General features: G+C 59.5%; 3 protein-coding genes across 6 annotated transcripts; 1 reads left to right on the plus strand and 2 right to left on the minus strand.

Annotated features, from left to right (window-relative positions):
* Positions 1–572: 572 nt before the first annotated feature.
* Positions 573–10,677, minus strand: SPATA33 (spermatogenesis associated 33). Of its 2 annotated transcripts, none has more exons than XM_057713520.1 (3): positions 10,584–10,677; positions 10,135–10,335; positions 573–1,963 (listed from the first exon to the last, which is right to left on the minus strand). In XM_057713520.1, exons 1-3 carry the CDS (start codon positions 10,618–10,620, stop codon positions 1,779–1,781), a joined length of 423 nt encoding a protein of 140 aa, XP_057569503.1. In that variant the 5' UTR covers positions 10,621–10,677; the 3' UTR covers positions 573–1,778. The 2 variants fall into 2 exon arrangements, with proteins under 2 accessions (XP_057569503.1, XP_057569504.1); XM_057713521.1 differs by having other exon boundaries at positions 10,168–10,335; positions 10,584–10,620.
* A 94-nt stretch (positions 10,678–10,771) lies between these two features.
* On the plus strand, positions 10,772–16,697 carry CHMP1A (charged multivesicular body protein 1A). Of its 3 annotated transcripts, none has more exons than XM_057713517.1 (7): positions 10,772–10,910; positions 12,605–12,624; positions 13,393–13,470; positions 14,007–14,153; positions 14,396–14,524; positions 14,817–15,004; positions 15,244–16,689. In XM_057713517.1, exons 1-7 carry the CDS (start codon positions 10,904–10,906, stop codon positions 15,263–15,265), a joined length of 591 nt encoding a protein of 196 aa, XP_057569500.1. In that variant the 5' UTR covers positions 10,772–10,903; the 3' UTR covers positions 15,266–16,689. The 3 variants fall into 3 exon arrangements, with proteins under 3 accessions (XP_057569500.1, XP_057569501.1, XP_057569499.1); XM_057713516.1 differs by having other exon boundaries at positions 10,795–10,910; positions 13,360–13,470; positions 15,244–16,696; XM_057713518.1 differs by lacking the exon at positions 13,393–13,470 and having other exon boundaries at positions 10,784–10,910; positions 15,244–16,697.
* A 1,882-nt stretch (positions 16,698–18,579) lies between these two features.
* Positions 18,580–24,524, minus strand: DPEP1 (dipeptidase 1). Its single transcript, XM_057712190.1, has 10 exons — positions 24,320–24,524; positions 20,892–21,024; positions 20,531–20,663; positions 20,231–20,381; positions 20,042–20,111; positions 19,547–19,723; positions 19,371–19,455; positions 19,221–19,296; positions 18,953–19,088; positions 18,580–18,869 (listed from the first exon to the last, which is right to left on the minus strand). Exons 1-10 carry the CDS (start codon positions 24,421–24,423, stop codon positions 18,702–18,704), a joined length of 1,233 nt encoding a protein of 410 aa, XP_057568173.1. The 5' UTR covers positions 24,424–24,524; the 3' UTR covers positions 18,580–18,701.
* Positions 24,525–26,733: the final 2,209 nt, after the last annotated feature.

Consider the following 26,733-nt stretch of genomic DNA (forward strand, 5'->3'; position numbering starts at 1 on the left):
GGGAAACCTCCCGAGGACCACCCACCCCCGCGAGGAGCTCAGCTCCTACGAAGCGCTCAGGTTACCAAGGTTCTAGCTTTATTTTAGTTTCAGGTACCGGCATGGGACCGCGCTGGGGCGCTGGGGAACGGCCGCCGGAGTCCGCGGGCCTGCAGTGGGCTGGGAGGGTTGCTGCGGGGGCCCAGTGGGCCCCGGGGGGCTGTGGTGTGGAACTCTCCCGTGGGGCCCCGGAAGGCTTGGGCGGGCCGCTCGGGGCCGAGAGATGCGGAAAGAACTGACAGGACGCGGCGAGGGACGGGCTGTGGGACCCAAGGGTCACGCAACACCTCCGTGTGGCGCACCGTCAGGCTCTGCCCTGGCGGATCCTACGCTCCAGCTGGAGGCTGTAGACACGGTAAGTAAAGTGGACGGCGTGCTACGGAGAAGGACGAGGCAGGGCGTAGGAGGGGGTGCAGCTTCTGCTGTCAAGGGGGCTATACTGTACATGCGAGAACGATACTAACGTAAGTTGAAGATGTTTGATAATTATGAAATTAATCATGAGTCAAAATGGTTTAATTTAATTACCACATTGAGTTCATTCTGGTCTTTTTTGAATTCTGATAAGCTAAACTTATAGCTAATAATGAGATTAGAAGTAATGCCACGGTAAGTATACTTTTTGGATTATTTGTTTGAGACACTCAGGGCAGGGGTAGGAGGAGGGCAATTTCTAGGTCAAATAATAGAAATGCAACAGCTCCTGGAAATTGTAGAGAAGGAGAGGCGTGCTGACCCTATGGGATCAAATTCACCTTTGTATGGGCTTGATTTTTCTTTTTGAATATTTAGTCGTGGCGGTCAGAATATATAAATAAATGTACTAAATACATACAGACAACAACGTTGAGAGCGTGTTAAGAAGCTGCGTCAGTATGAGACTTCCTTCTTCTTGGGTTTTTCCAAAACTCATGGATTGGCAGTCCTTTGTACTGTTCACTCCTGAAAGAACATGACCAGCAGCAGCAGACAGACGGCCTGCTGGTCATTCCAGGAGTGAAGGCAGCTGCCGTGTGCTGTCACCAGACGAAACGTGTGAGCTCACACAGGGCAGGGCACTCTCTCCAGCCTCCCCCGAGGAGAGCGGACTCTGACCGAGGCTGCTGGTGGGCATGGAACAGCTGAGGCTCCCCTGAACGGCCCCTCCCCACCGGGAGCTCTCACACACAGCCGGGAAGACGGGAAGCTGTCAGTTCAACTCACCTTCTACCGGGAAGCTCTGACAAAGCCACTTCCACAGTTCTGAGTGGTGCGATTGCCACCACTCCCATTATAGGATCTTCTGGACCCTATAATGTCTTGCATCCTTAATACTCAAGCTAGGAGCCCTTGGATCCTCCAAGATGACTGTGCACTTCCCTGTTCTGGGGCCTAACACCTTAAGGTTTCCTCCTCAGAGTCCAACCTCTAGTTTAAGGGCAGGAGGCACCTCCTTCACTGTACCTGCTCCGTGCTCACACCGCCCTCCTTCAGGAGCAGGCAGGAAGGGTTCTGGCCCATCCAGAGTCAGTGACCTGTTCATCCCTCTGCACAGCCAGCCAGCACCATCGGGGTCAGCTCTTCCCTGACTACCCCAGAGCCGAGCTGCCTGCAGCTTGGAGAAGCCTGGGGGAGCCTCGGTTACTGAAGGGCACCTGCAGCTTTCCACAGGACAGGGTGGCCCTTTGCTGTCACCACTGAGACTCGGACCGCAGATACTGCGGTGCCTGTTTATTCGTTGGTCTGTAAATTGTAGGCATCTACCATACTGGGGTTCCGATGTCGGTTGTAGGGGCCCTGTTCAGCTGTTCAGCCTGTTCCCGAATGGTCCTCTGTTCCTCCATGGCCATGGAACCGTAGCTGATCAGAGTCTCTTTTGAGGCTGTGGCGATGACAATCTGTGGGATGGCAAATTTCTTCTTTTCTGAATTTACAGCAGGTTTCTCTAGAAGGAAGAAAACGTCCAGGTATTTCATAAGTCTGTGGAAAATCTCTTCTGTGAAACAAACAATGTCTGTGTTAGGGCCAGAGCAAACGAGTTAGGTTTGTGCTTGGGAAAAGAAATGGGTGAGGTTGAAAGCAGTCTAAACCAAAGCTTCAGCCAGCTGACATCAGCCACCTGGTGGTGACCCTGCAGCGCCCCCCTCCAGGAGGAGAACGCAGAGCCACCCGCCACATCCCCACGGAGAGCCTGAGCTGCTGGACGGCCCAGGCGACAGACGCGGGAGAGAGACCTGGAAAAGGCAGGGTTTGCCCCAGAGGTGAAGGTCCAGACACACAGCTTCCAAAGGATTCTAAACCTGGTGGAAGCTCTCTGTACAGAATTTCACCAGTCAGGGTGCTGTAGACACGGAGGCCACAGCAAGTTTTCTCAAGCTTCTTAAGGTAACCAGGAATGGACAGGAGGTGTGAAACGTCACAAAGGACGGAAGCAGAAGCTCCTTCACGGCCTCCACCCCCACCTCCTAGCCTGCTCCCTGGGGGTCGCCAGTCTGCAGCACCTCCGTTCAGGCCTCTGTGTGCACCTGTGTGCACACCCCTGTGCTGAGCAGAATCGGAACACGTGGCCACCTGCCTGCTCCCCACGTGATACCGCAGTAACTCGGCTCCGCGGGGGCAGAGAGCTGCCTGTTCTCCGCCAGACATTGCTCTGAGCCCTAGGATGGTGACCCGCACGTGTCTGAGGCAGGTCTTCATAAAACCTGCATTTTACACACGACAGAGCTGAGGCACAGAGGGGCTGGCGGCAGAGGAAGACGCCGGGACTTTCAGTGCTGCGTGTGTGGCTTTAGTCATTCTAACCGCTGCCCAACGGCCCACGGCCCACGGCCTGCACTGGGCACTGACAGGGTCTTTTGTTTTCATTTTTATCATTAAGCCAAATGTGCATTTCATCATATTTTGGATTTAGTTTAAATGGAGATCATTTTTTCACATTGATTTACATAAGCTTTTTTACGTATTAAGACTATTTAAATATGTTAAATATTTAATTTTAAAATCATGCATGTTGCGGGACTTTCCTGGCAATCTAGTGGTTAAGAATCTGCCTTCCAGCGCAGGGGACGCAGGTTTGAGCCCTGGTCTGGCAACTAAGATCCTACATGCCACAGGGCCACTAAGCCCGCGTGCTGCAACTAAGACCTCATGCAGCCAAATAAATGATTTTAACAAATAATAAAAATACACGGTTAAAAACTGTGCGTGGATGGCGCCTCTCCGTGCAGACCCGTCACACGCATGCGCAGCTGGGGTGACACCGCAGGGCGAGTCTTGCAGTGACTGTGCGGCTCGGCTGAGCCCCATGTCCGCACAGGGGCGGCTCCTCCTGCACGGCAGCCTGTAGGTCACTGTTGGGGCCCATCGTGTGTAACCAGCTCCCTTTGACTAACATAATCCAGGTTATTTCCAAGTTTCCTCTTTAAGCAACGCTGCGGGGAACATTCTTGCATTTGTGTACACACCTGCAGAGGTTTCTCTGTTGGGTAAGTTATTAGGAAAATTTTGGCAAATATTTTCAAATTGTTTTCCATAAAGATTGTATCAATTTCGGGATGTCCCTGGAGGTCCAGTTGTTAAAGACTCTGTGCTCCCAATGCAGGGGGCCTGGGTTCGATCCCTGGTCAGGGAACTGTGTCCCACATGCATGCCTCAACTAAGACCCAGCACAGCCAAATAAATATTAAAAAAAAAGAAAAGATGATGTCAATTCACGTTTCCGCTGGGAGGCTATCGGCAGGACATCTCTCCACATTCTCCTGCTTCTTGTGTGTTTTCTAAATTGCTTCCCAGGTGACAGCGACAGTGGAAGTGCTGACTCCGGCCCCCCCACCCCGAGTCACCACCAGCTTCCCTGAGCTTTGCCCCACCCCCCCAGGAGTGGGGAGGCTGGGCATCTTGTCACTTGTTTGTGGGCCCGTGGCATGTATCTCCTGCAAATGCGTGTCATTCCACATTTTCTATGTTGACTTTTTTTTTTTTTTTGGTGAGCTATTTTATATTTGGGAAATTCACCCCTGGTGATTTATTTTACAAATAGCTCCTGGGTTTTAGTTTCCTTTGTTGCTTTCTACAACAGATTGATCCATCTGTTGCTTAATGGCTCTTAGAGTTTGTCAGAGTGGAAAAGGCATCCCCTGCTCCAAACCTATAAAAACATTTACTCATTTCAATTTCATACTTTTATAGTTTTATTCGCCACGTTTAGCCCTTTGTTTTCTCAGTTGTTGTGTGAGCTGCCCCAGCACTCGGGGAACAGCTGTCGTCCCCCACGCCTGCAGCACGGCACTTCCCCAGGACCCCACGCAAGCACGATGTGCTGTGTGCACCAGTGTCTGACACACTCCCACGTCAGAGCACTCAGTCCCTCTGCTTTTCCAGATGTTTCCTGCCATTCTTACATTTTTATTCTCCTAGGTCACCTTTGGGATAATTTGGTTCTGTTCCCAAAACGACCTGTGCTCTTTTGATTGGGGTCACACTGATCTGCTAGAATAAGAGAGAATGAACATCCTTATGGCCGGAGGCTTTCTAATCCAAAACTAGATGCCGTTTATCTTCCTCAGAGGTTTAAAGCTTCCTCATGAGTTTTTTTAGGGTTCCTAAGAAACAGGACCTGTACTATTTACCGCATTTTAGGGGCTAACTTAAAATAGCACACACATCACCTGAGGCTCCACGGGTCTGGAGTCCAGGCAATCCAGCTGTCAGCCGGGCTGCGTTCTCATCTGGACCTGGGAACCTTCCACAGCCACTCAGACTGTAGGCAGAATTCATTTCTTTGTGGGCCAAGGACGAAGCCCCGTTTCCTTGCTGGCCGACGGCTCTCACGTCACGGGAGCTGACTTCTTCACAGCCACCTCTCTGACACTTTCACCTTTTTCAAAGGCTTTTCTGATGGGGTCAGGCATGCTCAGGAGAAGCTCCATTTTTTTTTTTTTTTCACTTTTTTTTTTTTTAATTTTATTTTATTATTTTTTGGGGGGTACACCAAGTTCAATCAGAAGCTCCATTTTGATTAAGGCAAAACCAACAGGTTCCCAATCTGATCCCAGGAGCCCACCCCATCTTACTTACAGGCTCTGCCCACACGTAAGGGAGTGGCTCCTACAGCCTTGTTCACAGGACAGGGATCTGGGGGGCCCTCTGAGAACCCTGCCTCCCACATTGCCGAACTGCCTTCAGGAAAGTGTCCGACTTCCACCAACGGTGTCTGAGCTCTTGATCTATCACGTGTTACTCTTTGGCCTCTCATTTTTGTTGCAAATATTTTTTGAGCTTACCATTTGTTTTACATTTGTTTATACAGGGCTTGGGGAGATGTTTTACATTTTAATGTAGTCAAATCCTTCAGTATTGCTTTGTAATGTCTTTGCTTTGAGGTTTAGAAAGGTGTTCCTCACTGAGGAATCAGAATAAAATTTACATCTTATTTTTTGTAGCCACCTTTTTTATCCTGCAAAGAAATTTTTTTTTAAGATGACTACACACTGTGTCCTCTGGAAGATGGTTCTAGCCGTTGTTTTCCTTTACCCCTTGAGTCACCTGCATCAGCTTATAGTAAGTCTACCTTTTTAAAAAACGTAAGTCTAGCTGATGTACACGTGATCACTTTTCATATTCGCTCTTAAGGCCTCCGGGGTTTATCAGAGCACATGCCAGATTACAGACCAACTTACATTTTCTCGTAAAATGTTAAGCCATTTTCCTAACGCAGTTTATTATATACTCCTTCCTTTTCCCACTTACTTTTGGTGCCAGTTTTATCGTACTCTAATTATATATAAACATACATAACATTTATACATACTCTGGTCTGTGTTTTCTATTTCATTGAGCTGCTGTTCTTATTTTAATTATTATAATTTTTATGTATTTTAAAACGTTTTACTTTGACATTATAAATTCACAGAAAGTTGCAAAAGTAGTCCCGAGAGGTCCCTGTACCTTTGTCCTTTCTCCCTCGATGGCAGCACCTTCGGTAAGTGCAGCGGAGCAAGGCTGCCTGTGGTGCTGTCTGTGCTGTGCCACGTGATCCCATGTAGCCGCCGCCACGATGCAGACCTAGGGCCGCCCCACGTCACAGCAGTCACCTGCGTGCCCCCAGCCCTGAGCCTGGCAGCCCCTCGTCTGTCCTTACCTCCGCCATTCTGTCATTTGGAGAATGTTACATAAGTAAAATCATATGCCACGTGACCTTTTGAAACTGGCTTTTTTCAGCGTATTTGTTGATAGATGAGGATTTTTCTTAGCATAACGACATGAGCACTGTCACATCTAAGGATATTACCACTGATTCTTCATCACCTAATACCCAACTTGATTATCTCAAGAACAACTCAGCCCAGATCCACACACTGCTTTTTGTTTATAGGTCTCTCAGGTCTCCCTATGACAGTCCTCTCTGCTGTGGACTCAAAGTCTTTGTCCCCCAAATTCATATGTTGAAGGCCTTGTCCCCAAAGTGATGGTGTTTAGAAGTGGGGCCTTTGGGAAGGGATTAGCAGGCGGGAGACACCAGAGTCCTCTTTCTAGCCACGTGAGGACGCAGCAACCACACAGCCGTCTGCAGGCCCGGAGGGGCGCTCACAGGGACACAGCCGGACTGACGGCAGCCTCTGCAAAGATGAGAAAGAAGTTCTGCTGTTTAAGCCCCCAGCCCGTGGTATGTGTTTAGTTTTTCTTTTCTTTTTTTTTCTTTTTTTTTTTTTTTTTGGCTGCACCACGCGGCAGGTGGGATCTTAGTTTCCCAACCAGGGAGCGAACCCACGCCCCCTACCGTGGAAGCGTAGGGTCTTAACCCCTGGATGGCCAGGGAAGGCCCCAGCCCATGGTACTTGTAATGGCCACCTGAGAAGACTTATAAGACGCCGTCTTTTTTTCAAGTCATTTATCTGTGGAAAAATTTTCAGAAGAATCTGCATTTTGGAATTGGCTGACTGCCAGCCTGTGGTGTGTTAGTCTCTCTAATGTATTTGTGTGGATTTTGTAATTCAAAATTTGAAGCAGATACAGAAGCAGCGGCAACAGTACAATACACCCCATCCCCCAGCTGCCACAATAATAAACCCGGTCAAACCAGGTCTCCGCGCCGCCACCTACTCCGGGTTCTGGTTACTAGTCCTGCCAGGTAGGGACCCACCCCAAAGCTTAGCTGCTTGAAACCACTATTTTCTTACCATTTTACGGGTCAGGAACCAAGGGAAGGTGGGCTGTGGCTTCCCAGGGGCTGCAGTCAGATGCTGTCGGAGGCTCGACTGGGCTGAACGTGGCAGGTGTCCACGCACAGGGCTGCTCGTGCTGCGCGGGGCTCAGGCCCGAGCGCAGACAGCGCCTCCCCCGCGGCCTCGCACCTCCCAGCCCAGAAGTCTCCCGCCGCTCTACTGGTTACCAGAGAATGTCAGGCCCAGAGATTTAGAGATGGGATGCAGACCCCCGGGTCACAGCACAGGACCTGTGGGGGAGGGGCTGCAGCGCCTGTGGAGACACATGCACCCCTGCACTCGGCAGCAAGTCCCCCCCAGCATGTCCACTTGCACGGAAAATATCTTGGATGAGCGCTAAGAGACAAGGACTCGTGTGTATTCCATGTTTTCTGAGGTGTAATTCACACCAGACAAAATGCACAGTTGTTTGGTGTTCAGCTGGAGAGTTTTCCACAACTGCATACACCTGTATAACCACCCGGATGAGATGAAGAACTTTCCATCACCCCAACAAAGCTCCCACGGGCCCTGTTCCCAGCCCAGCAATCATTTTCTGATTTCTACTCAACAGAAGTAAAACCTATTTTTAATAATTGTATGATACACAGAATTTTTGACTTGAACTCTCCATTTCTCTAAGGTTTTTACGGCATTAGGTTAACTTAAAGAAACGTGATTTCCCAAAGTTCTCACTTTTCCAAATCTGATAGGGGAATTCCTCAGCTTTAAAACCAGAATGTGGAAGAGAAGATGCTCTTGCCCTACCTGAGGTGGTCCTCCTGGCAGACCAGGTCCTGTCCTCACCCCTGACTCCCGGATGCCTCTCTTTGCACGGCCACCAAGACCAGCTGCTGGTCTCATTCAACAGTCCTCTCTCGGTTCACTCCATCTCTCTGCAGCATTTAACACTGCCAACTAGTTCTTTCTTAACAGCTTTATCCAGTACAATTTAAATACCATAGGGGCTTCCTAGGTGGCGCAGTGGGTAAGAATCCGCCTGCCAGTGCAGGGGACACGGGTTCCATCCCTGCTCCAGGAAGATCCCACATGCCGCAGAGCAACTAAGCCTGTGCACCACAACTATTGAGCCTGCACTTTAGAGCCCGTGAGTCACAACTATTGAGCCCACGTGCCGCAACTACTGAAGCCCACGCACCTAGAGCCTCTGCTCCGCAACAAGAGAAGCCGTGGCAATGAGCCTGCACACCACAATGAAGAGTAGCCCCCACTCGATGCAAGTAGAGAAAGCCCGTGTGCAGCAACGAAGACCCAACACAGCCAATAAATAAATAAATTTATAAATGCCATAAAATTTACCTGCTGAAAACATACAGTTCAATGGAATTTAAACATTCAAAGTTGGGCAACCATTGATTCAGTTTTAAGACTATTTCCATCACCCTCAAAAGAGCCCTTGAGCCCACCCGCAGCCCAGGCTTCCCTCTCTACGGATTTGCCTTTGCTAGACTTTCACATAAATGGAGTAAGCGTCCACCTCTGGCTTCTTTCACTGGCATTGTGCTTTGGGGCACCCTACACAGGACAGCACGTGCCAGTGGCTGGCTCCCTGTGACTGCAGTCTTCACCTGCTTTCCTGAAGCCACCTTCGCTGCACCCCACGTGAGGGTGTGCAGACAATGAGGTGGAGCCCCGCCCACACCTTGCCTGCTGGCAGAGGTCCAGCGCATTCCTAGGCTGCCAGCAGGCACGGCTCTGGGGGAGGCGCTCCTTGCTAAGACAAAGCAAGAAGTAACACCGCTCACAAACCTGAGGCATTCCCGTGTGTGTGACACCAAGAGCCGTCCAGCCCTCTGGGGACCATGGATACTGAGGATGATGAAGTGTGAACACACAAACTCTTGACATTGCCATGCCGAGGGCCCTGCCTCTGACCTCTCCTTTATTTGGGGGACACTGAGTCCCTTGGCAGGAAAGCCATGTCTGGATGGCTTGTTTGTGACTGGCAGCCAGAAGCCTCCTGAAAGGCTGGTAGCAGTTTTCCAAACCTCCCCGCTAGGACTGTGGCCCCTCCTGCAGTCTTCAGCCCTCAAGTAAGGGCTCCTAAATTGGGATATGAAGTCCAGGCCTTGCTCCCAAGGCCAGCGTCCTCATCTCTAACTGTTTCCTGCCCTTGATGACACCCCAGAGACCTCAACCTGAAGCCGCCTGTGCCCAGCTCCTCTCTCCCCACCAGGCCGGAATCCGTCCTGTCCTTCCTTCTCTGACCCACTGGCCGTTCATTCTCATGGTCACCGAAACCCACGGTCCTGGCTCCCTGCTCTGCCCACACACCCTATCAGACAGCAATTCCCCGTTCCATCATTGGGCCTGAGAGAGGCCTCTGTTCTGGGGACAGACTTTGCCACAGCACAAACCCATCATTCCTCCCTTTGTTGAATTATCTAATAGTTCTCTTTCCATGACCCACATGACACAACTGATAAAAGACTTCACATGCTGCTGTTTCTGTGGCTTCTACCCCGACCCACATGCAAAGGCTGTCACTAAGTGAGTACCTTTGCCCAACTGTTCCACCAAGGTCCTATCCCCTCCGTGATGCCTGTGCCCAGGCAGAGAGCTCCCACAGGACCGTGCTCCGCATGGGAGCAGCTTCCCAGGCTCTGTCCCAGGCTGTGTAAGGCTGCAGAGATGACAGTGGGGCCAAAGGTCTCCAGCCCTCGGGAGGACGGCGCGCCTGCTTTGATCTGCACATGTGTTAGCGCCCTCGACTGTGTTATACATCTATCACTTGGGAACTCACTTAAACCTTTACTCAACGTAGTACATCTTCCACCTAGAACTCTGATATTTGCCTCCTAGATAAAGGTGGTAAAACCCCCTGTCATTAGGGCATGCCACCTGCTACCAGCGTCCCACCACAGGCTCCTGTCCGCCCCGTCCCCAAACACACCTCCGATTCCGTCTCCTCCTGGGCGTGTCCTACCTTCCACTTCAGACGAAGGCCACTGCCGCTCAGCTGCTTCCTTCTTCTCCTGTAAGCTCTCTGCAGGCTGGATGTCTGGAGTTTTCTCAGACGCTTGTGAAGCCCTGTCCACCGGCCTTTCCGCGGTCTTTGGGACTGAATAGGTGCGCCCCGTCTGCGGCTCCTTCCCTGAAACATACGGGTAGTTAATTAGACCTATGTATTACTGAGTCAAGGGCAATGGGTCCCATCCCTCTTCAGTTGCCTGCTTTGGTCCAGAATGAAAGAAGACAGCCTGAAAGACGCGGGTCACTCCACTTCCCTACACGAGGATACTCCCGGGCCGGCAAGGTCCCTGAGGCACGGTCATCAATAAGGACGCGGCGCGGAAGGACCTGCGGGGGCCGGGCCACGCCGGGGGGCCGGCGGCCCTTTACCTTTCCCGAGTTCGTGCCTGCTTTTGGAAAGTCCCATAGGCGAGCCCACCTGCCCCGCCGGCGCAGCCCGGACCCCTGCCCCTCGGCGGGCGCGCAGCCCACTGACTCACAGAGGCGCGGCCGCCGCCCCGCTGCGCCGCGCGGTCACCACGGCAACGCGGCGGCCCGCGGGACCCGGGCGTCCTCTCGCGAGAGCGCCCGGCCGCCGGAAGTGGGGGCGACCCGGAAGTGCCCGCCCACCCGTGCCGGTCGGTTCGGTGGACGCTGCGCGGAGATCCAGTCTGTCCGCCGCTGCCAGGGCTCCCGCTGCCGGACCGGCCATGGACGGTGAGAGGCTGCCGCCCCCCGGGGCCGCGCGGGGCGGGGCCGCCTCTCCCGCGGGCGGGGCTCAGGCGGGCGCCCCTGGCCCCCATCCCGGACCCTGGGCCCCGATCCCGGGCCCCGGGGCCTCCACCCGGGACCCCGAATCCCGACCCTGGACCCAGGACCCCGATCCCGGGGCCTCGACCCGAGACTCCGATAGCCGAGCCCCTTGCCTGATCCCCGGCACCCTTCCGCGGCCTCCTCAGGGACCGCGGCCCCCGCCCCGGCCCCGCCTCGCCCCTCCCAGCTGCGGAGCTGGGGAGGGACAGCGGCTTTCGGGGCCCCGGGGTGCCGGGTCGGAGGGCCCCTGAAAGCAGACGTCTGCACCACTGCCCCCGGAACACCGCTGAGAGAAGCAGTGAGCGCTCTGGCAGGAAGCCCTCGCTCCGCACAGGCGCGACAGCCCTGTGAGACGGAGCCGAGTGCGCCCGTTCTGCCCGTGGGAAAGCGGGGTGAGGGGGTCCCCGCAGGCACGGCCTCGGGGGGCCTGGTCCTGCGCTGCCTGCAGCGCCGCCTCAGGGCCTCTGCCCGGCTCCGCTCGGGAACAGGAAGCATCGGTGGTAAAGTGCAGACACCTACATTTGCTTGAATGTTTAAGTGCTGGTGGGATAGAGTTGCTGTGCAGTGATGGTCATGAAGGAAATTTGGCACGAATTGCCTGAGAGAGAAGATCAACAGCCCCTCCGCCCCTCCCCGCAGCGCGCACACAGCACACCCAGCCTACCCAGCCACAGCTCTCCAGGGGATTCTGTTTGGCCCATGTCCCTTTTCTCCAGGGTCAGGTTTTACCCTTCATCGTCTGTCCCTCCCACTCAAGTCTGGGCCACAGCCAGCCCAGCCTTGCTTTCTCTGCAGTAAGCGTGGTGCCTGCCACCTGTTCTCCAGAGGCGCAGACCAAGGCCTGCATCGATGGGTGACAGATGCCCAGAGCTCTACTGGGCTTTCAGCTGGGAGTTTTCATGTACCTTTGTGGTTCTGGATTCTGGTTGCAGGATTTCATTGCTTCATTCTTGGCAAGTGTGGTAAAGCCTTTCGGGAACCACTCCCCAAATTTAGGAGTGGAACACACTGAGGTAGTTTAAGGTGAGGCTGAATCGACCTAGCTCTTGAGTTTGGGTGAGTAGCAAATTCAGATCCCAAGGGACACAGCTAGTAACACACGCACGTCTCCAGTTCCTCACTGTGGGTAGGTGGGCAGCCGACCCTGACTGGGTGGCTCAGAGATGGCAGCGCCCACGGAGGGCAGTCTCTGTGGGCCAGCTCTTTTACAGCGTTAGAGTCATCGCCCTGCTGTTTTTAGCCATAAAAAATAGACTGTTGAGTACTGACCCTCATTAAGCTGGGGAGGACTCCCAAGGGTCCTTCGTAAAGCTGCATTGACTCCAAACCATCGCGCATGTTCCCTGTGGGCCGTACGCTGCCCCTGTGACCTTCCCCACACACTAACCCTTAAGGTCAGCTGGTGCCGTCATGGTGTCTCCTGGAGGAATCGGAGGGTCAGGCCCGAGCTCTGTGGCTAGGGAGGGCAGAGCTGGCGTGTTGGGCCTCGCTGCAGGCCCCGGGTCTGTGGCAGCTCTTCATGTCCAGGAAGGTCCCAGAGACCCCATCAGCTGCTCTCACATTTCTTACAATCCTCAAATCATTTCCTCTCTTCACAGATACCCTGTTCCAGCTGAAGGTACGTACTGAACGGCCCTTCACCCCTTTCCCTGTCCTGGTGGTTGTCAGTGGGCACAGATGGTGTGAGTCACACTCAGGGACAGTGCTTGGCCAGACGAATGGCTGAGGGGTCAGTGAGTTGGCTTGTTGGCTTGTCTCGGGCTGCGCGGAAGCGGGTCACTTAGGCTCATCCCCTTAATGTTCCATGAGGTGTTGACAGTGGTGGCCTCACGTCCTTCAGAGTCACGTGCAGGAGAGCGTTGTGGGCAGCCGAGTGGTCCTCCTGCCTGGGCTGGGGTGGGCGAGCTCCTGCCGCAGTTCCTGGAGGTGCCCTCGTAGGCAGCCATCCGTGCTGGGTGCTGAGGGACACAGGGAGGGATGTGCGCCGGCCCCCGACTGCAGCCGCCGCGCGGGCTCTGCCGGGGGGCCTCCAGGCCAGATTCCCAGGTGGGGAAAACCTGGACTTTTCCATGGGCGGGCGGCGGTAGACAGACAAGAAGCCTTTCTTCCACAACAGAAAGTCCCGAGCGCGTAGGGGAACCCAGGGCTGTGGGAGGGCCTTCCCCTCCCAGCTGGGTGAGTGAGGTTGGGAGCCGGTGCGTCGCGCTGCCAGCTGGTAGAAGGAGGGGCTGAGGCCCCCAGGAGCTGGGCTGTGTGTGCAGCGAAGGCGGGTACGGGGCACGAGCACACGAACAGGACGCTGGCAGTGGGAGCAGGTTCTCTGACAGAGGCAGCGATGGGGGGGGCGGGGCAGGCTGGCGTGGCGACCCGGCCTGCTGTCCCCCAGTTCACGGCGAAGCAGCTGGAGAAGCTGGCCAGAAAGGCGGAGAAGGACTCCAAGCTGGAGCAGGCCAAGGTGCAGAAGGTGAGTGTGGGCGGCCCTGGGCGCCTGGGCCTGGACAGAGGCCAGGCCCCTCCGTGCGGCGGGAGGCTCCTGGGGCCGCCCGTGCTCTGGGCGGGGACCTTCTTACAGCTGTTTCATGCCTGCAGTAGCTCTGGGCTGTTGGGTTTGGGTGACCCCCCCCCCACCCCAGACTGAGGCTCCCAGGGCAGCAAGGACACGCAACCGACCCCGCGGGCTGAAGCCTTGTCACCCCACAGTCACGGTTCCTTTGGAATCAGCATTGCCCGCGCTGGCTTGTCAAGCTCTGGCTCTTCCACGTGGAGTGATGCCGTGGGGGGCTGCAGGAGCAGCCGGGGGTGCGTGTGTTGGTGGGCGTAGAGTCTGGAAAGGCGGCCGGCTTTCCTGGGCTCGGCTTTCTTGTCTGATCCTCTCTGGAGGGCCGGTCGGGGCCCTGCCCCCGGACACCCTCCCTCCGGAGACACTGCTGAGGAGAACCGCCGCGGAGAGGCTGAGAAGGGGCCGCCGGGCCCCAGCTGGCATCTCCCCCTGGATTTCAGGCCCTTCAGCAGAAGAATGTGGAGTGTGCCCGCGTGTACGCCGAGAACGCCATTCGCAAGAAGAATGAAGGTGTGAACTGGCTCCGCATGGCCTCCCGCGTGGATGCCGTGGCCTCCAAGGTGCAGACGGCCGTGACCATGAAGGGGGTGAGTGCTTGGCGGGGGACCGCGTGCTTGGGGCCAGCTTCTGCTGGCAGAGTCGGGGGTGGGCCAGGGGGCACCCCAGGATTCCCTCCCAACAATAAGGGCGGTGCCAGGAGAAGACGCCCCCCGAAAGCTCTCTCGAGTGTCTGTGCTCCTGTGGACGGTACCACCTGGGGACGTGCCACGTACCACGGCTGGGTGGGGCGCGGGGGCCCTGCTTGCCTCCTCACTCCCGCCTCTGTCAGGTGACCAAGAACATGGCGCAGGTGACCAAAGCCTTGGACCGGGCCCTCAGCACCATGGACCTGCAGAAGGTCTCTGCGGTGATGGACAGGTTCGAGCAGCAGGTGCAGAACCTGGACGTGCACACGTCGGTACGTCGGTCCGTGGCCTGAGTGTGCGGGTGACAGCCTGGCCTGTGCTCCCTTCCCCCTGCGGGGTCACCTCCTGGGCTCCTGCCTCGCTGTGGGGAGTCCAGGCCAGCCTGCAGAGGTCCAGCGGCCGGGGCGGGGGGGGCGGGCCTGGGGCCGGGGTGGGCTTCCACGCAGACAGCTTTGTCCAGGACCAGCGTGCCAGAGGGAGTGTGCTGGAGGGAGCGCCCGCGGGGGGCTGGCGGGGGTGGGGAGGAGCCACAGGAAGCCCGACAGCCCTGCACGCGGCCCCCAGGTGATGGAGGACTCCATGAGCTCGGCCACCACGCTGAGCACTCCGCAGGAGCAGGTGGACAGCCTCATCATGCAGATCGCCGAGGAGAACGGCCTGGAGGTCCTGGACCAGCTCAGCCAGCTGCCCGAGGGTGCCTCTGCCGTGGGCGAGAGCTCCGTGCGCAGCCAGGAGGACCAGCTGTCTCGGAGGTGGGCTGGGGCACCTGTGCTCTGCGGGCGGAACGTGTGTCCTGGGCGGCAGCTTGGGAGGGATGCAGAAACCTGGGCCTGGGTGCCTGCAAGCCCGGGAGCAGCGCGCTCCCCGCCCCTTGTTTAGACCCTGCTCACCGTCTGCAGCTGCCCCTAGAAGGGCAGGAACAGGACTAGGACTGCCTGGAAAAGGGCCGGGGTGGAGCCATCGCCAGGGCCTCAGAATCCTGTTGTTGCAGGTTGGCCGCCCTGAGGAATTAGAAGAGCCCAGCAGCTGCACCCCCTCCCAGCCTCATGGGGGAAGGGCTGGGAAGGCCACCTCTGCCCCCTCCTCACTGGTCTCGCCTTACGGCAGCCCTGCTGCTCTCACCCTCTCACCTGCCAGGCCTGGGACCCTTCCTATTCTCTGAGCATGGGCGTGGGTCTGTGTCCCGCTGGGTGAGTTTGCACAGACTTTTGACTCCTGTGGGTAATTTCTGTGACTCTGGGCCACCAACTGCCGGCTCCCCTCCATCCACCTCCTGCTGAGAAAGTGACAGGGACTGGTGCCTGCCACGTGGGTGTGGGGGCCTTCAGACTCCATGTGGTGGCAGATGTGCTGGGAGTGGTCCTGTTGGCAGGCACCCCTGGAGGCCCCCCCGCCCCAGCTGGAACGGGTCCCCCAGCTGGACGGGCCCAGCCCGCAGTCCAGCGGCGCTCTGGGGGTCTGCGTCCTCACTGCCCTGCGTGCTCTCCTCTGGGAAGCCAGAGTCTGTGGTGAGGCCCCTCCCAGCCAAGGAGCAGGTGCTTCTCCATCCTGGGTGGGATGCTTTTCTCCTATCACTGTAAATAATGGGGTGCCTCCCCTGACTGGCTTTTGCTGCCTTCTGGGCTCACACCATTGACCTTGAAGCTGGAGTGGCTGGTGGGCGAGCTGCCCTTGGTGGGGCCAGCGGTGACAGTGCTTCCTACAACGTGCTGGGGTGGCCTGAGAGGAGCTTCAGACAGGCTGCACTCTTCTGTTTTCTCCAGTTCCTGAAGTTTACTTCATTTTTCTGAAGCTTCCAGGGTGTTTTGGGGTTTTTTGCCAAAAGAGAAGGAGCAGTAGACAGGGAGTGGTCGGTGCTGACCAGAGGCCTCTGGCCAGCCGTCTGTCCTCACAGCGGTGGCTCTTGTGGACAGACATGTGGGAGAGCTTTCCCTGTCTCGCCACGTTTGATTCTTCCTGGACTTCGAGCCCTTGGGTGTTCTGTTCAGTAAGTTGTGCTGGGGCCACCGCACACTCTGGCCCGTGGTGTGAGGCCGGAGAGGATGGCATCCAGGAGCATCTGGTTTTCTTCTGTGATGCCGACCTCGACTTACTCCCTGGCCGTCATCCCTTGGGCTGCCACGTGCTGGGGGGTCATAGAAGGTCCTGAGTGTCTCCCCAGGGGGTGCAGGGCTCCACCCAGAGGCCGGCTGGGGGCAGAGGCCACGCCTCATCAAAGGGCAGCGGGCGAAGTTTGCCTTTTCTGAAATGCTGTTGTAAGTAAAGAGATTGATCCCTGAGAACTGTCTCCATCTTTGCTTCAGTGGCCTGGGGCGGGGTGGGGGCCTTAGGTGGGACCCTCCGTGTGCTGTCCAGCCCCCCAGCGGGAGGCCGATGGGGTCCTGAAGAGGGCAGATGGGGAGTGAGATTTCCAGGCCCTGCTCAGTCAGGCCGAATCAGATCCACAGTTTCTTTACGATTTTACCTTGAAATAATTTTAAACTTATGTAAAAGTTGCAAACCAAGTACACAACTTCTGTGTATTTCTGTGTACGAGCTTTCCTCACGTCAACCTCCTAGTTATGGAGAACCACCTAAATCGGGAAATCGCCCTCACGTTACTACCTTGTGGTCCCTCCAACCCCGGATCTGGGACAGGCCCTCTGGTTTCTCTGTGTGACCTGGACGGTCTTGAAGCCAGTGAGTCTGCACCCCTGTGCTCACAGGAACCGCGTCTGGGCGCCTCCCAATCCCATGTGCACCAGAAACTACGTCCGGGCACCCCTCTGTGCTCACGGGAACCACCTCCATGCAACCTCCTGTGTGCACCAGAAACCGCAAGCGTGCGCCCCCACTGTGTGCACCAGAAGCTACGTCTGGACGCGCGCGCGCGCGTGCACACAGCCCACCCCACCCCCACCCCCAGGGGCACGGGAACCGCTCCCTCAGGCCTCCGCCTCTGGTCTGTTACTCCTTGGACGGTGAAAACCCCGTCTTCAGGTTCTCACCCCCCTGCTCCCCACACAAAGCGCTGGGGTGAGCACCGCTGGCTGCACGGCTGTGAGACACCCTGACCCGCCAGAGGCCTGGGTTTGTGCGCTGGCCTCGCGGGGCCCTTGGTACGTCATCAGAAGGCTCTGCTCTCGGCCACTCCTCTTCCAAGTGGCTGGGGGTCTCTTATTTGGGCCGTGTTCCACGCAGGCGCTTCCCAGCCTGGCTGGTCTTGATCCGTTTTGGGGGGTGTGACCCGTGGCAAGGCTTCTAGAGGCCCTCGTACCCAGCCCGCCTGCCAGAGTGACCACGCGTGGCTCTGGGTCCCCTTGTCCCCGCTCCGAGCACATCTGGGTTTGCACGGGGCCTGGGGCTGCTTGTTGCCTGGCTGGAGAATCGCTGATGTGGGCCCTGCCCGGAGGGATGGCCCCCAGGGGCTCCAGAGCAGACGCTGCTGCTGGGTGGGCTCGGGTGTGGCACCTCCCTCCCTGGAGCCTCTTACCAGGACCCCCAGGCAAGGCCTGTGGGCTTGCGTCTCTGGGGACTGCACCTGAGGTGTGGCCTTTGGCGTGATTCTAATGTGGTTACAATGACTTCAGACGACTGTTAAAGCGGTTCTTACGGGAGTGAGGTCGGGCATGCCTCGCCGCAGCCCCCGGGGCCGCCAGCCTGATGAGTCCGCGGCTGGCTGGCGTGTTGGGTGGGATTCAGCCAACTCGGAACAGAAACCCTCATCCTACGTGATCAGTAGAAGCCCAAGGTGTCCCTGCTGGTGGCTTTAGGTCTCCCTGGGGAGGGTGCCGGTTGGGAGAAGGAGGCAGGGCCCCCGCCCAGAGGCCCTCCCTGGCTCCCAGGGCCCAGGCTGGCAACCAGCAGCTCACAGCACCGAGGAGCGTCCTTGGGGGCTCTGGCTCCAGTTACTCGCCCCAAGGCACATCCACCAAATGACCGGGGGCCGCGGTGGCCCTGCCTGCAGGGTCCGTGTGCGTGGTGTGTGAGGAGACCCTGAGGTCCTCCCCGCGCCAGACCTTGCTCTCCTGTTTACCAAGAGAGGCTGGCTCAAGGGGTGGGCTGTGGGCACGCGTGTGTGGGCGTGTGGGTGTGTATATGTGTGTGCGTGGGTGTGACTGGTGTGAGGATGCGGGGTCCAGGTGCGCACGTGTGTGTGCGTGCACCTGGTACAGGTGCGTGTGGGGAGGTGGCAGCTGGAGCCTGGACTGTTTTTAAAGACCCTCCAGCAGCGTCCACGCGAAGTCTCTCAGACCCTGACTGCTGGCCCTGACCTTCAGGACGCAGGCCCTCCTGTGTCCGGCGTCCAGCCACAGCCCCCTCCAGGGCCAGGGTGCTGACGACACGAGACTCGAAGCGTTGGTGCCTTTATTGAGGGTCCAGCTGTGCCTGTGTTTCGTGGTGCGCAGGGAAGCCCAGGGGCCTGCCCAGGTCAGGCCAGTCTGAGTGCCCCGGGAGGCCCCCAGGGCATCAGAGGAGACACAGGCTGAAGAGGAGGCCCACGAGGGCAGCCAGGAGGGCCCCCGGTTGGAGGTGGAGGCCGGGGGCCCCTGCGTAGCCGTAGCTGGTCCTGCAGGAAGCCTCCAGCTGGCCCAGCGGGATGGGCTCCTCGCCAGGGGCCTGCATGTGATTGCTCGCCTGGGGACAGACACGGGTCAGCTGCCTGCCCGAGGGCGGGAGACGGTCGGGGGAGAGAGGGGAGCCTGGCAGCCCCTCCTCACCTGCTCCACGGCCTGGAAGACCCTCAGCAGGTTGTCAGCCAGGGCGCCCTTGACCTCTGCCTCCGTCCAGCGCCTCCTGAGCAGCTCGGCAATCAGGTCCGGGTACTTGGACACATCCTCAAGCCCTGAGGGGAGCCTGCGACGCGGGCGGAGAGCCAGGCTCTGCATGCCAGGGGTCAGGTCCTGGCCCGCCGCCATCCCGAACCCTGGAGGCTCCGGGGCGCCACACCCCCGGCCCTCACAACGCGTGGATGGAGGTCTGCCTTACCTGGACACCCCGTCATAGTCCCCACCAAAGCCCACAGCTCCGGCTCCCGCCACCTTCTTGATGTGGTCCAGGTGGTCTGTGGGGGCAGCGCGTGAGGGCCCTGCAAGGGGCCCCCCCCACCCGGCAGCCCGGCCGCTGCCGCCTACCCACCTGCCACTTGGGACAAGTTGGCCTTCGCTCTGCAGGAAACGTAGTCATTGTAGAAATTCACCATCACCAGGCTGCCCGTCTGCTTCTGCTCCGGAGAGAGAGGGTGGCGCTGTGGGCAGGGCAGCCAGGCCGAGAGGGCCAGCCCGGGGGGGCACGGTGCCGGCCCCGCCGCTCACCACCAGCTCCAGCACGTCGTCCGGCACGTTGCGCCGGTGCGGGCACACGCTGTAGGCCGAGGAGTGGCTGAAGACCACGGGGGCCTTGGACAGGCTCAGAGCGGCCTTCATGGTGGCCACGGACACGTGGGCCAAGTCGATGATGACGCCCAGCCGGTTCATCTCCTTCACCACGCTCTGGGGGCGGGGCGGCGCTCAGGGGACCCGCAGGCCCGGAGGGTCTCGGCCGGCACCCTGGGCCCGGGCAGGGCTGTGCACCCTCGGGATCACACGACCTCCGGGGGTTCCTGGCGGCCTCCGGGGAGGTCCAGCCTTGGGGGAGGGCACTGGACGGGCTAGGTGTGAGCAAGCCCTTCGGTGGCCCGAAGGCCGGAAGCCACTGGAATGACCGGTGGGTTCCAGCAGAAAACCGTCCCGCTGGCCCACCTCACAGGTGAGGAGAGAGGTGACGCTCTGTGTCCTCGATGGGTGGCCGAGGCCCCACCCCCCACTCACCTGCCCAAAGGGTGACAGGCCATGGCTCTGGGCCTTGTCTTCCCCCGTGTCCACCAGCCAGTTGTCGGCCCTGGGAGAGCAGAGGGCAGGCGCCCGAGGGGCAGAGCAGTCGCCCGTGGGGCCTCTCGGGAGGAGAGCAGGGTGCCGGGGCGGGCCCTGCCCTGAGACCCTCCCGCCGGGCCAGCTCACCAGGGTGTGTTGCAGCTGTGCGTGAGGGTCAGGTAGCGCATGCCCAGGTGGTAGAGCGCCCGCAGGACGCCCAGGCTGCTGTCAATGGAGTGGCCGCCCTCCACGCCAACCAGGCTGGCCACCTTCCCCTCCCGGAAGGCCTGCTGGATGCCTGCAAGGAGAGTCCGGCCAGGGGCAGTGGGCACCGGGCGGCAGGTGTGCCTGGGTGTGGGGTGGCGGGAGGGACCTCGATGTGAACAGACAGCCGAGCGGCGGCAGCCGACTCTGCTCAGGACGAGGTCGGGGGGCGCCGGGGCCCACCTGTGCTGTCGGTGACACACAGGAAGGTCTCGGGGTACAACTGGCACATGCGGTGGACGACATCGATCTGCTCCAGCGTCCTCTTCACGGCATCCTTGTTCTGGGTGTCGCAGGGCGTGTACGCAGACCAGAACTGGGGGACCACAGTGGGGGGGGGCCGGGAGCTGAGGAGGCCCCCCGGGCCCTGCCCCACACAGGCACACGGGCCTCTGGCTTCCCTCCTGTCTCGCAAGCCCTCCCCACAGCCTGGGTGGCTGTCGGAGCCCCTCTGAGGGCCCAGGGCAGTATGCTGTCACCAGGCAGGGGCGGCAAAGGAGGAGGTGACGGGCTGCCGGGCTGCAGGCTCAGGGCCGGATGGTACCTGGGCCCCCACGAAGCCAGCCCTCAGCTTGGGGATGTTGGTGTGTGTGTGGCTCAGGCTGGTCAGGTTGGCCATCGGGTCCTGAAGCTGATTGTTGAACAGTTTCAGCAGCTGCCAGGGCAGGTCGTTGTGCCTGGAGGGGGCAGGAGGAGCGGTTGGGGCAGGTCAGGACGGCCACTTGGACTTGGGCCCCCTGAGCTCCCTCCCAGGCAAGCTGGACCCTCTCCAGCTCCTCTTCTGGGCTGAGGACCAGGAAGGTCTCGGGGTGACTGCTGTTGTCGGAACACACCTGAGCACGGGTGAGCTTCTCAACCGGTCCCACCCCAGGCCAGGTCCTTGGGCGAAGCCCTAAGTGGGTGGGTCTTCCCTCCCGGAGTCTTTCACTGGGGAAGCGGGAGGGCGGATGCTGGTTTTGCTTCAGAACCTCTGGGGTGGGGGCGGGGGAGGGGAGTTGGAACACTCCACGAAGGAGCTGGTTGACAGGGGGTGGCTGGGGGTGGGGCCTGCGGAGCCTCACAGATTAAAGACGAAATCCTCCCTTTGCAGGGAGAGGGTGGGGACATGCGGGGCGTGGCCTGCTCTGGGTGGGGGGCCGTGGGAGCCGTGCACCCGTGCGGGATTTGGGGGCCCTGCGGGCCCTCTGCTGCCTCTGTCCTTGGGGACAGTCCGGCACCATGTCCAAGATCCTTCTATGCTCCTGAAGGAACGGCCTCTGGAGTTTCCCAGGAGCCAGTCGACGGGGAGTGCACTGGAGGAGGGGGTTGGAGAGGAGGGGACAGGCGGTGGGGGGGGGCTGTCAGCAGCGGGCGGGGGTCTTCCGGGCAGGACCCAAGGGGCCGGGGCCCCGTCCTCCCTGGGTCCAGGAGCTGGCGGAGGGGGCCAGGAGCAGCCCCGAGGGGAGAGAGCGCTGGGAGACATACGCTCCGGGTGCGGGACGTGGCCTTGGCCCCGGGGAGCTGGTCAGAAGCGCAGGGTCTCCGGCCCAGCCCCGGCCCACCGGCCGGACCGGGACGTCCAGGGAGCCGCCCGGCCGGGCCCCTAATGTGGTGACAAGGGGGCTGTGAGGACAGCCCGAGGGGGGCTCTGTGCCCGCGGCCGGCCCTCCCAGCCGGCCCCGCCCACTCTCCCCAGGACCGCGCCCCCACCCCGCCCCCACCTCCAGCCCCGCCGCCCTCCGGAGCTGGCGCGTGAGGGTCACGGCCAGCGTCCACACTGTGATGGGCCCTTCCACAGCAAGGTGGCCACGGCTCCTGGCGGGACGTGAGGGCTCCCGGGGCCCCACCCGGGGCTCCAGACCCTGGGAGCCGCCCCTGGCCTCCGGGGGCTCCTGCCCCAGCCGTGTTTTCTGTGAACTGGGAGGGGTGCCCGCTGGGCGCGGGCTGGTGGTCAGGACGCCTTTGCTGACTGAGGGTTGGATGCGCTCCAGCGGGGCGAGGGCGTCGCCTCAGGGCAAGGTTGGGGGGTGGGGGAGCGCTGGCTCCAGGCGCTGTCCCATGGCAGCGCTGGGCAGGACTTTACTCCTTTGCTGGTCTAGGAAATGCAGCCCCACCCTCCAGCTGCCTCCACTGTGCTCCTTCCCCGCCAGCCTGTCTTCCCTCCACAGGCCTCGGCACTGTGCTCAGCACCGCCTCCTGGAGCCTGGCGGATCTGTTCTCCTTACCTGTGTGGTCTGGCTAGCATCCTGAGCCCTGACAGAGGACCCGCCATCCCACCCAGAGGGGCGGGGAGGATTCCGAGTGCTGGGAAGTGCTAGAAACAACAGCCAAACACACACTTAGGCCAGCTGTGGCTTACAGATGTGATGGCCAGAGCTGGTGCAGCCACGTTAAACCATGAGGTAACTGTGGGAACGGTGGCCACACCATCATGCAATGCTGTGCAGGGACTCCCTGTCTTCTCTGTTGTTGAAGCTACTTATTTGGGTCTCTTACCTACAGGAGTAGCTAATACAAACTGGTGTTGATTCTGTCAGCCTAATCTTGGCTTTCTAAGATTCTGGATAATCCCAGATCCCCAAATCCCAGCTCCCTGAGTACTCCTGGCTGGCTGCCTGGGCTCTTTGAGCCATCTTACCTCTCACATGGACCTCTGGACAGCTCCCAGCATCTAAACTCGCACCCCCTCTCCCTGTGCCCAGCTGCCCCAAGACCCCCGGAATGAAGGAACAGCTTCCCTGGCTCGCTCCGTGGGCATCTTCTACATGCCCTTACTGGCCTGGGATGTCCAGTCCCTGGGCTCAGACCTGCCAGCCGGCAAGGCCTCCTGGGTGGGAGCCAAGGGTAGCGGCCTCTGCAGCAAACCCCCTGCACCTGTGAGGAGACCTAGCCCCGCGGGGACCCTCAGAGGGGAGAGCAGGGGGATGGGAGGTCGGGGGGGAGGGGAGGGGCCAGGGGAGGACTGAGGGAGGGAGGGAGGAAGGGCGGGATGCACGCTGACCCCTGACAGCCACGTCCTTCTCTAGGGCTGCCCCCACATCACCCTGCAGGTTTTATGTGATGAGACACCCGTTTTCTCTGCTTTTCTTGCAGAGCTTTTGTCCAACAAAGCCTGGCGGTGAGCGGGTGCCCCCAACCTTCCCAGAACCCAGCGGGGCAGAGCAGGCGGGGCGGGAGGGAGTGTGTGTGCAGGTGTCTTCCTTCCCAGGGCTGGGAGAGCCCGCAGGAGCGGGGCGGGGGGCCTGGAGTGGCGGCAGGGCGGCAAGGGCCATAGGAGGCCTGCCTGCAGTGTCGAGGGGCCCTGAGGGCCACTGGGGGGACTCCGGCGAGTACTCGGAGCTCCGCGGGCGCCATGGGGGCGGGGGCGGGGTTGGGGAGTTGGAGCTGGAAGGACAGGGGCTGGGACGTGTGTCTCCAGAGCTGAGACCCGACGTCAGGTCGGTGGGGAGGGGGGGCAGTCAGAGGTGCAGGGCTGGGGGCGGCGGGGGGGGGACAGGCTGTGTCACCAGGGAACGACGGACAAGGTGTCACCAGGGTCTTGGCTGGAAGGGGGGCACGGTGACTGACGGGGTCACCCCAGCTGGACGGAGAGGGGGTGGGCTTGACAAGAGGGTCTCGGGAAGGAGGGTTAAGAGGGCGCAGAGGGCCTCCCAGGGACCAGGCCAGCCGCCGCCCTCACCTGCACGTCCCGTGAGGCAGGACCCAAGGGCCCCCGGCCCCAGCCCCACTCTGAGCTGGGACGCGGCCCCCAGGGGTCCAGGTTGTGGGGTGTCCCAGTTGCTGCCGAGGCCACGGGGGCCTTGCTACGTGCCGCCGGCCTGCCGCCTTCCCGCAGGCCCTCATCTGCTGAAGGCTTTACTGAGTCCAGCAAAGGGCAAAGGCCATAGGTGGAGAAACTGAGTCCCAGCGGAGACAAGGCAGCTCCCGGCCCAGGTCAAGGGCGCACGAGGCTCGGTCCCAGCGGCCCCGGCCCCGCCGCGCGCGGCTGCTTACCCGTCCACCACAGGCGTGCCCTGCATGATTCTCACAGCCGCGTCCCGGAACTGGTCCGCAGCGCACACGGCCAGCAGGGGCCAGAACCACCAGCGGGCCCACATGGCGCCGTCCCGGGGCGCTCTCCCCGTGGCTCCTGCCCGGCCCTCCTGCCCGGATGTCCTGTGCGCCAGAAGACAGAGGCCTTTGGTCCAGGTGACGGTTGCCAGGAATTCCCGTTTATCAGTAATCAGCACATTCCCCGCGAGGGTGGGTAGATGGACGTTTCTAGCCCCCACGGCTGGGCGTCGCTGTCTGGGCCAGGCGGAGGAGTAGTAAAACCCCAGGGGCGGGGCCGGTGTCCAGAGCCCGGGCGGAGGAGGGGCTAGAGCAGCGAGAGGGGCCGACAGCGCGGGTCGTGTCCTGCCCCCAGAACCCGGTGTCTGAGGTCTGCAGATAAGATTGTTTTGCATCCCTGAATGGACCCCTTTGTTTGCCTGTAAAATTGTTTCATGTTACTTTCCTTGGGAGGCGGCGCACAGCCCTGCAGGCGCTCCCACCGCACCCCACCCCAGCGCTGGGGGCGTCTGCACAGGGACCCACATACCCGCGGCAGGCGTCTCACCAAGCAGGTTGGACGCTGGGGTTTGGGGTCAGGAGCCTGGAGTGTCTGCATTTCCTTAGCGCTGGGTCACACACTCAGGTCTCCTGGGGGCACGGTGGGCGACGGCTCTAAGAACCGGATGCCCGGGCAGCAACAGAAACCAATGAGTCACGAGTCCTGGTCCCGGGGCTGGGCCGGCACCCAGGATTCTGGTGAGCGGCAGGCGACCCCAGCCCACTCTGGGTCCTCAGCACTGCTGAGCTGTGCAGACCCTCTCCCCTCGCCGGGCTCCCTGGCACCTCTGTGCACGGATGGCTTTGTACCCTCACGCAGACCTGCCCTGTGGCGCCCAGGTCCCCGAGCCCCGACCCGGCCCCGGGCCCTTTCTCCAGCCTGGGAAGGGGGGGACGTCCCCGCCCTGGCTCTGCCACCATCAGCCTGCCTCCCGGGCCTCCAGCCCCGCCTCCATCCCGTTGAAACGGCAGCTTGCAGGGGAGACTGGGCGCAGGTGGCAGCCATCTACCTTCCCTCCCTCCCTCCACCACTGGCCCCTGGAGGAGGGGCTCCAGGGTGTCCTCCACCCAGATGCCCAGGGACGAGGCTGCCAGCCCCAGACCCCACTGAGGACTTGCCCCCGCATGGGGCATCCTCAGTGCCAGGCCCTGGGATTGCACCCTCATCACCACCCTGTGCAGAGAAGACCCCCTTGAGGAGTGAGGAGTCCAGGGCTCCGCCCACACTGCCGGGGGCCGACGGTGCCCCTCCGCCCCAGCCCGGACCGTATCTACCCTTTGCTCCGTCCCCGTGGCCCCGGTGCCTCGACGGTCCTCCGTGCTCTGTGTCCACGGCCTCCACCTCTCCGGCCTGTCTCTGTGACCTGACGCTGCTGCTTCGTGGTAGAGGACGCCTGATGCTGTGGGGACGTCTCCCTGGAACCCCCCCCCCCCCGACACGGCTGTAGCACACGAGCCCCTTGTGCTTGCGGGCCTGCTCCATTTGTCTCTGCACATTTTCAACGTTTTCCCCTTATCCTTTTTGTTTCAGAGTTGGTTTTTTTTAAGAACATATAATTGTATTTTTTTTAAGATGTTTTTGCTATGGACCATTTTTAAAGTCTGTATTGAATTTGTTACCATACTGCTTCTGTTTTATGTTTTGGTTTTTTGGCCTCAAGGCATGTGGGATCTTAGCTTCCCCGACCAGGGTTCAAACCTGCGTTGGAAGGAGAAGTCCTAACCACTGGACCGCCAGGGAAGTACCAAGAGCATACAGTTGCGTTTTGTTTCTTCACCTCCTCTGAGCATCTCTGTCTGTAAAGATGACCATTTAAACCAATACAACCGTGACAGCACAGCCACCTCCCTCTGTCTTCGCTGTTTCCTGAGCTACGGCCGTGCTCCTCCCGGTTCTTGCTTCTGCTGTGTTTTTCACGTTACTTTGATTCCCTTTCTGCCACAGTTAGAACGTGCTTCTGGGACTTCCCCGGTGGCTCTGTGGTTAAGAATCTGCCCAAAAAGAGAAGCCACCACAATGAGAAGCCCACGCGCCGCGACGAAGAAGAGCCCCTGCTCGCCACAACCAGAGAAAGCCCGTGCGCGGCAACGAAGACCCAACGCAGGGAATAAACAAATACGTAAATAAACATTTTAAAAAAAAAGAAAAAAAGAACAAGTGATTCTGCGTGTCACTGCTTTGCTGGTGTGTTTCCTCACACTTGTAACAGTCGTATTTAAGTCTGTTTCTCTTTCAACATGTAAAGCCCTTAACACTAAAGTCACAGCCCACCGCCCGGCCTTCATTTAAATTCTCCACACGTTTCCCTAGTGTCGCG

This window comes from Hippopotamus amphibius, chromosome 16, assembly GCF_030028045.1.
Source record: "Hippopotamus amphibius kiboko isolate mHipAmp2 chromosome 16, mHipAmp2.hap2, whole genome shotgun sequence".
NCBI classification, from domain to species: Eukaryota; Metazoa; Chordata; class Mammalia; order Artiodactyla; family Hippopotamidae; genus Hippopotamus; species Hippopotamus amphibius.